We start from the raw sequence: 13,103 nt of genomic DNA, 5'->3' as shown, positions 1-13,103 counted from the left end.
AGGTGGAGGTGAAAGTGGAGGTGAAAAGAGAGGTGGAGGCAAATTGGAGGTGGACGTGAAAGTAAAGGTGGAGGCGTTACGTAGTGATCAGAATGTCTTGCAATAGTTACAATGTAGGGTAGATCTACTCAGTGGACGTGAAAGTAAAGGTGGAGGCGTTACGTAGTGATCAGAATGTCTTGCAATAGTTACAATGTAGGGTAGATCTACTCAGTATAAGCCTATAAGGAAATTTAGTGGAGATAGAATTAATCAGAAAGAAAGATGAAAAGAAAATGAGTTTCAGAAAGAACTGCAAGTAAATACCGCAAAAGAACTTTAGGGTAAGAAGTCTATAGGGAGTAGTGGAACTTTTCAACTTTTAGGATTAAGTTAATATCCTCTGAAATGTCATGTGTGTTTATAAAATGGGAGCGAGTAATGGGAGAGCCCAATTATTGAGTTATTATTCCAAATTATTCTCGCAGGAATTGAAAGAGGGAAGACTCGGTAATGCTTTGCCGTAAAAACTATTCTTTCCTAATTAATGAGATTTTAAAACAAAACATTTTGTGTATCGTAAGGGAAGACTCGGTAATGCTTTGCCGTAAAAACTATTCTTTCCTAATTAATGAGATTTTAAAACAAAACATTTTGTGTATCGTATATTACTCGTATTCTTTTGAGATAAAAATAAATAAGTGTAATTAGAGTCTGAGTTTCCGTTTTCCCCGGGTAACCACAGAAATTTCACATTTGTTTACATAATCTGGACAGGCAAAGGTGCTAAAGTTGCCGTTTTGTATGGAAATAATTTACTTGCTTTGCACTAACAACTGCGTTAGACTTGCTCAAATGAGATCTTATAAATATTCATCAACAGACCCTGCCCGCAACAGCTCTACGTTAATAGCGAGTAACATATTGTTTCATGCTGTTTTTAAAAGCCTTTGTTAAGGCTTCTAATGTACGCTCGGACAGCTGAAATACCCACCGGCTTTTTGGTTTTACAAACTTACACACATTTCCCTTTTTGAAGTATGGAATTAATTATACAGTTCACTTCATTGACAAGACAAAAGCACTGTATACGATTAGGTATACCCAGGGTTCACAAAGCATAAAGTTCCATAAAGCTCAAAAGCATATCCGATCCTCTATTGAAAACGGCAAAGATATTCTCGTCTAACTATCTAACTTTTATCAATCCCGTGCAGTTAACCCATTGGCCTGTAACTAAGGAAATTCAATTTGTAAAGAGTAAACCTTACGTATGTGTGTGTACCTATAAGTAAGAATATGTACTCTCAAGTATGTGTGCATATATCTATAACTGTTATTAATGAACTTGCTCATACAAAGTTTTAATGCAGCTAATGTCTAAATGGGTTTCGCATAACGACATTATCTGCTCGTATTTGCTTTTAACACTCATTGTACTTTTAATTCCCTCGTGAAGTTCATTCTATTAGGTCTCGTTAATACAGCGAGCTCTTGCTACACTCGCAAAATATGTTGCATCTAACATCTCTTTTGAACATGCTGATATTGAATTCTACGGATTCCCTGAAGATGTCTCAGTTTCGAGTGCGAAGAAAATTGCACCAATTTCCCGTTCCCATTTCCTTGTCACATATTATTAGAGCTTATCGACTTCTAATAAGTTTCAATGGAGTTTTAGTTCGCATGATTCATGGGGTAAATTATGAGCTGAAAGTGTGTGATAAACTTTAATATACCCATGGGTGTTGTTTATCGAAAACAGATTCAGGGTAACGACTCTGTCTGAATGTGTTCTAGAATCACGATAAACCTGTGTCTCAGCAATTTATTATTAGTGGCGCTATTTGAAAAAGTCGACCCCTTCTTTTTTAGGAGTTTGAAGGTGAAAACTTGGTGTATTTAATGAACGTGTGTGTTTGCTTGGAGAACTTTTCTATCTATTGGATTTGTTCAGACCTTTTTACTTTCCATTATTTACCCAACTTTCTTTTTTGAGAAATTCTTCAGAGAATACACGAGGAAACAAGTATCTGGAAAATTCGCTTTAAAAATATATAGGTTGTATGAAATGTGCGTAGGTAATCAAGGCGAACTTCACACTCAAAGGATAATACTTGAACTACTAATGTAGTAAATTGATATGACCTACCATCCCTTTTGACTTGGGCTCCCAACTGTAATGTTAACGTAAAGTTAATGTCTCTAATCTCCCTCCGATCTTTACTCAGAGAACATCAGGTTTTCTGGGAAGTTCATTTGCCACGCAACTTACGGTTTTAACAAAAGTTTTGCTTTCCTTTGTGAAATTCCAAGAGGTACTACAGGAAACACTAGGAACTCTAATTTATGCAATAAATTCCGATTGAATCCCCTGACGTGAATCTATCTGGCGTGTCTAGTACTCTGATTTGAGTGGAAAGTGGTCCCAATAATAGTTCTCAAGTATTCTCATCAGTCTTAAAGTAGTGAAAGATCCATTAAACATGCAATATGGAAATTATACACTTCGCGATATTTTCCTTACAACATTTTCCGTCAAGATTTACATTTTCTACTCTTCATGTTTTTGAATGTCTATAATGCATTGCATAATTTGAATTGGGTACATAAATCTTGATATAAATTTCATTTTTGTAAATTATATTATACTTGTTTATGTTAAAAAAAATTTAACGTAGACAGAAGGGATACCTACACGCTCTTTCTTTCACTCACAACTTTCTTGTATTCTTTTTCCGAATTTGTAAACTTTTCGAGGGTATATGGAAAAGTAAAGTAAAAAGTATTTTTCAGGAATGGAAACTCTATTGTTTCGTTATTCGAATCTTTGATCTTGTTTTCGTTTTGAGTTACCATATCCCATATCGCGTTCGTTTTCTACCCACGAACCGAAGAATTTAATATCGTTCGAATTTTGTCTTCTACGTCAATATTATTATAGCATCATTTCATATTATAAATTGCTTCATATTTCGTCAACCCTCAAGCGATGAACAGGATAAAGCAATTCCTGTCCAAATTTCTTCAACAATATTAACAGTATAATACTTACTACCTACTTGGGATTTCATGTCCTGTATTGGGAGGTAAAAAGAGGGACTACTTATACCATACATTACATACCTGAGAAAGCAGCAATCGCCTGTTTGGTATATCCCATAATTTGCCTCCTATAATGATCACCTTTGCTAGTCTTCCAACTCCACAATCCTGTATTTAAAATAAACTTGTCTGTTTAAAAATATTTTTAAAATAAAGCCGGTCTGATGATCACAAACCCCAAGTCACAACTAACGTAGTTATCTCATCGTATTCAGACCGAGGTTCAATGTCTACTGTAAAATCAACCTTTTTTTGTGTGAGTTGTTTTGGATCTCAGGTTTGAAAATCATAGTACGCATCCTCTTATCTCGGCGCTTAAATAGATTTATTGTATTTGTACAAATCGGATTAAGTGCTAATAAGTACATTAAGTATGTGTTAATCGATAACAGGACCGATGTGATGGTACTTTACAACACTGTCGAGTAGTTCCCAAATATTTACTCGTCCTGGTACTTGATCAGCAATGTAAGTTCATTTTTGTAGTAAAATTGATAGTCATGTTGAGTCGCGACTTTAAATACCAAAAGAAAAGAAAAAAATCTCATCAGTTAGAAAATAACGAAGAGTCAGATGAAACTTGATTTAAATCTGAAGGAAAAACAATAGATACCTACACGCTCTTTCTTTCACTCACAACTTTCTTGTATTCTTTTTCCGAATTTGTAAACTTTTCGAGGGTATATGGAAAAGTAAAGTAAAAAGTATTTTTCAGGAATGGAAACTCTATTGTTTCGTTATTCGAATCTTTGATCTTGTTTTCGTTTTGAGTTACCATATCCCATATCGCGTTCGTTTTCTACCCACGAACCGAAGAATTTAATATCGTTCGAATTTTGTCTTCTACGTCAATATTATTATAGCATCATTTCATATTATAAATTGCTTCATATTTCGTCAACCCTCAAGCGATGAACAGGATAAAGCAATTCCTGTCCAAATTTCTTCAACAATATTAACAGTATAATACTTACTACCTACTTGGGATTTCATGTCCTGTATTGGGAGGTAAAAAGAGGGACTACTTATACCATACATACCTGAGAAAGCAGCAATCGCCTGTTTGGTATATCCCATAATTTGCCTCCTATAATGATCACCTTTGCTAGTCTTCCAACTCCACAATCCTGTATTTAAAATAAACTTGTCTGTTTAAAAATATTTTTAAAATAAAGCCGGTCTGATGATCACAAACCCCAAGTCACAACTAACGTAGTTATCTCATCAGACCGAGGTTCAATGTCTACTGTAAAATCAACCTTTTTTTGTGTGAGTTGTGGTTCAATTAAAAATCAATAGTTAGGATTCCTGAAAGCATAGGTAGACCGAGATATCTTGAGGCGTCTTATCTTCCTCGTCCTGAGGTTTACCGTTCAAATATTCAATAGAAATTTCATAATGATACAAGATGATGTTTTCATTCTTGTGTCATGCATATTGTTGGATATATCTTTGAGAGGAGGTAAACTGAAATAGATTTTAGCAGATGTAAATATGCGGTTTTTATATTGAAAAGATTGGGTTCAAAGAAAGTATTCTGGGTTCATTTTATTATACCATAACCATCATAAATGGTCTTGGAAAATCTAACCAAAGTTAGTTGAGATACCGTACTCCAGTAAACCGGAGAGCAGTTCCAACTAATTTTTGTTGTCCAATTTAGCCACTCTTGAGTTTAGGTATAAGAAAATAAACCCGACGAAAATTTAACGAATTTGACTAGAACGAACAAAAAAGCTTGTTGAACACAAGTGTATCACATATCACATAAATTGCGAAAAAAATTCGAAGAAATGGCCCAGCAGACTTTGAGGTTTTTTTTTTGATGCCTTTGTTAAACACGGTCTTTGAGTTGGGGAAAAAAGTATTACAGATACACGTATACCGAGACTGTTATACCATGTATTCTCAAAGTATTACTGAACCCTTTCGTCCCAAGAAAATGTATCAAGAGCTCAATCTGTGTATGTTGAGGTGCGTAAGTTGAAAGTTAATTCACCAAAAAATTATATGTTAAATAAAAGATCCTGCAAAACTCTGCAAATTAAGAAAACGAAGAGCAATATTGTTTTGTTCTTGAAAACCTAACTACCTATCAGAGAGAAAAAGGTGGGCAATTTTCTGAAAAATCCTCCGCTCCTACTACTCCATCTTCAGATTATTCCTGTTGCGATAGTATGAGTATTTTCAAGTTGTACTTGCCTATCTCAAGTTCCTAGTTATCATAATGGTCTCATGATTTATCTTAGGTTCTGAAGAGGATACTTTGCTATATCATCCAGGCACTATAAAATACAATTTTCGTGAGAGAGGGAGAGAGAGAGAGAGAGAGAGAAGAGAGCTTCTTTTGTATTTTTATTACTCGCACTTCGTGCTCGGGAGAGGTTCTGAAGAGGATACTTTGCTATATCATCCAGGCACTATAAAATACAATTTTCGTGAGAGAGGGAGAGAGAGAGAGAGAGAGAGAGAGAAGAGAGCTTCTTTTGTATTTTTATTATTCGATAAAGTCCCGTTCCTTTCCTATTCTACAATGAAAATATTCTCTGGACTTTTTCAACATTTCATTTTTACTTTCCTTATCCTATAGGAAAGAAAGTAATGTAATCGGGTCAAATTTTCGATGGTGAGTTTTTAGTGCCAAAACACGTTTTGAGGTCCCTAGAGTCTAAATCCAAAGTTTCAGCCATTGGTCTGTCTGTCCTTCTGTCTGTCTGTCTGTCTGTCTGTCTGTCTGTAAACAAAATGTCTCGAGAACGGTAAGAGCTAGAGACTTGAAATTTGGTATGTAGCTGTCAAGTGTGACAAGGATGCGACACGAATCAGCCATTGGTCTGTCTGTCCTTCTGTCTGTCTGTAAACAAAATATCTCGAGAACGGTAAGAGCTAGAGACTTGAAATTTGGTATGTAACTGTCAAGTGTGACAAGGATGCGACACGAAACTTTTGGTTAAGATCGGTGCAACGCTTGGCGGTATTTTGACCGCTTTTTGGCGGTTTTCGGTGTAATTTAACAAAATCTCGGGAATGGTATGAGCTAGAGACTTGAAATTTGGTATATAGTTCACAAATGTGACAAGGATGTAACACAATACGTTTGGTTGAGATAGGTGCAGCGGTTGGTGGTATTTTGACCACTTTTTGGCGGTTTCCGACCGTTTTTTGGCGGTTTTCAGCTATACCGATTATACGGTTAAAAATATTGTAAAAGATAGGGTAGAAGAACACCCAAATAAGCATCATTCAATAGGATAAAGAAAGTCGTGTGATGTTCACACCAGATTTTTTTTTTTCCTTTCCTTTCTCGTATTTTTCAGTTAGGTAGCTGACATATATTTTTCTAATTAACTTCACTAAAAAACTAATAACCCCTTTACTTGCCAGGTGATGTAACGAAATATTGATCAATCCTATTTTTATTCGTAGAATTTTATTTGGTTGAGATAGGTGCAGCGGTTGGTGGTATTTTGACCACTTTTTGGCGGTTTCCGACCGTTTTTTGGCGGTTTTCAGCTATACCGACTATACGGTTAAAAATATTGTAAAAGTTAGGGTAGAAGAACACCCAAATAAGCATCATTCAATAGGATAAAGAAAATCGTGTGATGTTCACACCAGATTTTTTTTCCCTTTCCTTTTTCATATTTTTCAGTTAGATAGCTGATGACATATATTTTTCTAATTAACTTTACTAAAAAACTAATAACCCCTTTACTTGCCAGGTGATGTAACGAAATATTGATCAATCCTATTTTTATTCGTAGAATTTTATGGATTTGCTTACATTGTTTAAATAAGGTTATTAATAAATTGTAACCAGCTAAGCACTGGACGTAGCACCTTTAAAATTTACGGTGCACTCAGCGATGTGGGGGAAATTTGAGGACCTGGTTGAAATTTTAGCAAAAAAGGCGAGGGGTTTCCCTTAGAATTTTATGGATTTGCTTACATTGTTTAAATAAGGTTATTAATAAATTGTAACCAGCTAAGCACTGGACGTAGCACCTTTAAAATTCACGGTGCACTCAGCCATGTGGGGGAAATTTGAGGACCTGGTTGAAATTTTAGCAAAAAAGGCGAGGGGTTTCCCTCGAAACATTTTTTAAATAACTTTTCTCCAACCTTCCCTTTTTATGCATAAAAAATAAGATACTTTCACATTTTTAATCCTTTCTTATTCGAAAAATATGTGTGCTATAATTTTAAGAACAAACTCTTGAAAAAGCCCTATTTGAATAAAATATTATTTTAAAGGTATGCAAAGGAAATATGGTCGTATAAAATATGAATCCATAAAAAATAAGATACTTTCACATTTTTAATCCTTTCTTATTCGAAAAATATGTGTGCTATAATTTTAAGAACAAACTCTTGAAAAATCCCTATTTGAATAAAATATTATTTTAAAGGTATGCAAAAGAAATATGGTCGTATAAAATATGAATATATACAATTGTACTTAATATGGGATGTTTGGAAACATAATAAAAAGGGAATCTTTAGGGACTGGACTGGACATTTGTGTTTCATATTTGTATTCTCGAAAATATTCTTTAAAGGGTCATTAAAATATCCGAAGATTTCAAATTCAAGAAACTCTCAAGAGATGTTTTTTATAATTCTCGAGATTTTTATTCCTTCAAATTTTAGGTTTTATGTTTCGGACGTGACCAGTCAGATGTGTGTAGTAGACTTGCTTTCTTGTTATAAATATAATTTGGAGAAATTCTTCAGAGAATACACGAGGAAACAAGTATCTGGAAAATTCGCTTTAAAAATATATAGGTTGTATGAAATGTGCGTAGGTAATAAAAGCGAACTTCACACTCAAAGGATAATACTTGAACTACTAATGTAGTAAATTGATATGACCTACCATCCGTTTTGACTTGGGCTCCCAACTGTAATGTTAACGTAAAGTTAATGTCTCTAATCTCCCTCCGATCTTTACTCAGAGAACATCAGGTTTTCTGGGAAGTTCATTTGCCACGCAACTTACGGTTTTAACAAAAGTTTTGCTTTCCTTTGTGAAATTCCAAGAGGTACTACAGGAAACACTAGGAACTCTAATTTATGCAATAAATTCCGATTGAATCCCCTGACGTGAATCTATCTGGCGTGTCTAGTACTCTGATTTGAGTGGAAAGTGGTCCCAATAATAGTTCTCAAGTATTCTCATCAGTCTTAAAGTAGTGAAAGATCCATTAAACATGCAATATGGAAATTATACACTTCGCGATATTTTCCTTACAACATTTTCCGTCAAGATTTACATTTTCTACTCTTCATGTTTTTGAATGTCTATAATGCATTGCATAATTTGAATTGGGTACATAAATCTTGATATAAATTTCATTTTTGTAAATTATATTATACTTGTTTATGTTAAAAAAAATTTAACGTAGACAGAAGGGTGTGATCTGTGGTATCAATGACATTAGGTAACGTAGTTACACTACCAAAATTGACCAAAATCAGTTTGATAAAAGAAAAGAAAGAAATAAGCACAAGCGGAATTGAAAAATGATATTATTTCATTTAATTCTTTATTTAAAAGAAGCAACAGTTTAAAAATTAATTTACAAATATTTACACATTACTTAGTGGGTACCTAACATATACAAATCTCAAATTATATCAACTAATCAAAAAAGTGACTTATTTGTATGAGGACTATATTTATTTACATGGAATTATCATTGACAATATTGATGACATTGGCCCTTACCCCTGTATAAGAATCACAACAGATTTATTGATAGTAGGAAGTACATTATGTACCCAGATATATACTTTATATTATGTCATGAGATCTGATAACATTCCATTCATAACATTTCGGGCATAGGTCATAGAGATAATGTCAAAAAACAGACTCAGGATCCTTTATTGTAAATTAATAAGAAACAATGACAGAAGGGTGTGATCTGTGGTATCAATGACATTAGGTAACGTAGTTACACTACCAAAATTGACCAAAATCAGTTTGATAAAAGAAAGAAATAAGCACAAGCGGAATTGAACAATGATATTATTTCATTTAATTCTTTATTTAAAAGAAGCAACAGTTTAAAAATTATAATTTACAAATATTTACACATTACTTAGTGGGTACCTAACATATACAAATCTCAAATTATATCAACTAATAAAAAAAGTAAAAAGACTTATTTGTATGAGGACTATATTTATTTACATGGAATTATCATTGACAATATTGATGACATTGGCCCTTACCCCTGTATAAGAATCACAACAGATTTATTGATAGTAGGAAGTACATTATGTACCCAGATACTTTATATTATGTCATGAGATCTGATAACATTCCATTCATAACATTTCGGGCATAGGTCATAGAGATAATGTCAAAAAACAGACTCAGGATCCTTTATTGTAAATTAATAAGAAACAATTATTAACGTCCTGACAGAGGACTGTTAGGGCATATCACGAAATATTTTACGAGGTAATATCTATCTGCCAATACTATTCATATTGATCAACGTTAGGGAACACATTGTCTATGTGGGTAAGACCTAAACAATGCATTGATGCTACTGTTGGACAGTTTTTCAACGACAGTATTAGGTAAATTAGGTTGGTATAAGGCCCCATTTTGAATTCTCATTCGCATGTTGTGCTAGGTATGAAGGTCGAATTGGGCTGATTAACATTAATGAGAACATGACAATATTGATGACATTGGCCCTTACCCCTGTATAAGAATCACAACAGATTTATTGATAGTAGGAAGTACATTATGTACCCAGATACTTTATATTATGTCATGAGATCTGATAACATTCCATTCATAACATTTCGGGCATAGGTCATAGAGATAATGTCAAAAAACAGACTCAGGATCCTTTATTGTAAATTAATAAGAAACAATTATTAACGTCCTGACAGAGGACTGTTAGGGCATATCACGAAATATTTTACGAGGTAATATCACATTTTTTGCTTGTGAGTAAAAGCATTTACAATCTCGGACTCTTAAATCGGGAAGTCCCTTCTTTTAGCCACTTTGTTTATTACTTTTACAACTTTTTGTGAATAAAGTACGTACATAATCGTATTAAAATTATTGCATAATAAAAAAAGTGGTATTTTTCCACATCATGATTTATGTACCATTGTACCTACCTTGCCTATACCTACCTACCTATATTTTTATTTAATATTAGATTAGAATTTCATGAGACATGAGAATATATATTGAAATTTAAGTTATTAATCATTTATTAACACTCAACTGTCTAGTTATTAGTTCTAAATAAGCCGAATTTTCTTGGATCCTAACCAAGGTCTTGATGCGATAATTATATGAACATAATCTTAATTTAGCACATTAGATATTCTTCAAAAGAACATAGTCACATATGTAGGAAACATGTTAGTAGGGAAAAACTCAAGTAGCTTAGAGAAATTTGATAAATTTAAATTAAATTTGGCGCGGAATTTTCCATTTACAAAATGTTCCTACAACATCCGCTCCCAAAGTTACTATTTCGTTTTCCCCTTTGATGAATGACACAGACATGCTTTTCCAACGTGCTCCGAAATTTTGCGATTTTCCCCGAAAATATTATATTTTACTATATACGGATCAATGACATGTTGCGCATTTCAAAAATACCGCCCTTTATCAAAAGCATTTTCTTCTTTTTCCTTTACAACCCTTATATTATTACCCTTGTGAAATTCAAACTGTACGCGACTCCCTCACTTTTAGTTCACAGCTTTTAAGATTTTTTTCCAAGTGCGAGAGTAATTTACATGTTATTTTTCATTTATTTATTTTTACCCGTTTGTTAGTTAAATTCTTTTTATTTATTATTTTCTTTTTAATTACTTATATTATTATTTAATTTAATTTATTCAGTGCAATATTCTTGTCGAAATTATTTTTTCCTTTTTTCCAAAATTCACTTGTTCCACCGGAAAAGTTTTGTTTGTTTACATTTTTTCTTCTTGCAATCTAACTACACGTGCATTATGTAAAATGTAAACACATGGACTTGCCCCTCATTATTTTGTGTATGTATTTGGTACCTTTTTATCTCTTAGCTTTATAAATTTAATTTACTGTAGATTTATGTACATAGTGTACGTATATTGAGTATTCATCAAAGAGAAATCAGAATATATGTTGTATTGAATGGGGAATTTCATTTGATTCCTCGTGTACTCTGTTGTCTACAGATACCTTGTTTTTTGTTGCTCGAGAGACATTGTGTCTCCTGCCTTTGTTTCATTTTATTTTTTGTTTGTGTTAAACTTGCACAGGCTTTGTATTTCCTTTTATTTCCCCCATTCAAAAAGAAGAATATTTTCATTTTATTTTTTAACTTTCTGGGGATTACATGTTCCGTCGTTAAAGTCTAAACTCCTGTTCGCTTTCGATTCAAAATAGCTTTTGTCCGAATTTGACCAGACGCAGACGGTCAGTAAATAATAAACATCGTAAAATTAATAGCTGTCAATTATAGAAAATGAAATGGATTTTAATTACTCGTTTAACCAATCATCATTATACGTGATAATTTTATTGTAATACGAGTGTTTAACGTAATTAGATTGATTTATCTTTAATTGAACAAAAATTTGATCGAACTATCGAATTACCTATTTTTAAAACCCACTTGTCGTATTCAACTTAAAACTTCCACTGAACAGTGTTCACTCGTGTGACTGACAATCTACTGACGGATAACTAACAACTAGTCTGACTGTCTCAAGTCTGAAGAGTGGGGCTATTGGCATGCCATGTCCGATGTGATCTCCAATACTTGTATATTCTCTAGTCACTTGGTATTTACCATGTTATGGGCCCGCTACATAGTGGAGTCACAATACTAGGGCGCTGGTAATCAGAGAAATGTGTCGTAGGTACTGGGATAAGTTATAGGCGCAACATATATTTTTGATTAATAAAATCATAAGGTAGGTATGGGTGTAAAGGTGTGTCCAGACATAGTCGACCGGCATCGACGAGGTGAATCTATGTTGTCGAGGCAGTGTGAACGGTTCAGTCGACATCGATCGACGGCCGGTCGACTATGTGTGGAGTGTGGACACACCTTAACGTCTAGACCTTAGACCGTATGAAAGCTATGAAAAGCATGATACATATCAAGACACAAAAACAGCAGTAGAAGAAAGAATAGTTGCTGACATAAAATTGAAATATGGACAATTCAGGGTATCCATAGGAGTTTTTTTTTGTTATCTTCCTCGTCCTGAGGTTTACCGTTCAAATATTCAATAGAAATTTCATAATGATACAAGATGATGTTTTCATTCTTGTGTCATGAATATTGTTGGATATATCTTTGAGAGGAGGGAAACTGAAATAGATTTTAGCAGATGTAAATATGCGGTTTTTATATTGAAATTGGGTTCAAAGAAAGTATTCTGGGTTCATTTTATTATACCATAACCATCATATGGTTTTGGAAAATCTAACCAAAGTTAGTTGAGATACCGTACTGCAGTAAACCGGAGAGCAGTTCCAACTAATTTTTGTTGTCCAATTCAGCCACTCTTGAGTTTAGGTATAAGAAAATAAACCCGACGAAAATTTAATGAATTTGAACAGACGCAGACGGTCAGTAAATAATAAACATCGTAAAATTAATAGCTGTCAATTATAGAAAATGAAATGGATTTTAATTACTCGTTTAACCAATCATCATTATACGTGATAATTTTATTGTAATACGAGTGTTTAACGTAATTAGATTGATTTATCTTTAATTGAACAAAAATTTGATCGAACTATCGAATTACCTATTTTTTAAAAACTACTTGTCGTATTCAACTTAAACTTCCACTGACAGTGTTCATCGTGGACTGACAATCTACTGACGGAATAAACTAACAACTAGTCTGACGTCTCAAGTCTGAGAGTGGCGGCTATTGACATGCCATGTACGATTGACTCACAGTTATACTTGTATTATTCTCTAGTCACTTGGTATTTACCATGTTAATGCCGCTACATAGTGGGTCAC

General features: G+C 33.6%; 2 protein-coding genes across 6 annotated transcripts in view; one reads left to right on the top strand and one right to left on the bottom strand.

Annotated features, from left to right (window-relative positions):
• LOC103508119 (facilitated trehalose transporter Tret1-like) overlaps positions 1 to 12,221 on the bottom strand; it is a 16,659-nt gene extending 4,438 nt beyond the window's left edge. Inside the window, exons 1-3 of one of the 5 annotated variants that reach the window (XM_026822816.1) lie at positions 11,716 to 12,221; positions 4,344 to 4,392; positions 3,106 to 3,330 (exon numbers count right to left, since the gene is read on the bottom strand). In XM_026822816.1, the coding sequence (XP_026678617.1) occupies positions 3,106 to 3,142 (37 nt within the window). In that variant the 5' untranslated portion in view covers positions 3,143 to 3,330; positions 4,344 to 4,392; positions 11,716 to 12,221. Of the gene's footprint in view, positions 1 to 3,105; positions 3,331 to 4,124; positions 4,175 to 4,343; positions 4,393 to 11,602 lie in introns of those variants that run through there. The other 4 variants (XM_026822817.1, XM_026822818.1, XM_026822819.1 and 1 more) reach the window with 4 other exon arrangements.
• LOC103508121 (dystrophin, isoforms A/C/F/G/H-like) overlaps positions 1 to 13,103 on the top strand; it is a 148,319-nt gene that overhangs the window by 28,398 nt on the left and 106,818 nt on the right. The gene's annotated exons all lie outside the window — the stretch shown is intronic.

Source organism: Diaphorina citri, unplaced genomic scaffold (genome assembly GCF_000475195.1).
Source record: "Diaphorina citri unplaced genomic scaffold, Diaci psyllid genome assembly version 1.1 scaffold369, whole genome shotgun sequence".
Classification (NCBI taxonomy): Eukaryota; Metazoa; Arthropoda; class Insecta; order Hemiptera; family Psyllidae; genus Diaphorina; species Diaphorina citri.
This window is presented reverse-complemented; position numbering and strand designations above follow the sequence as displayed.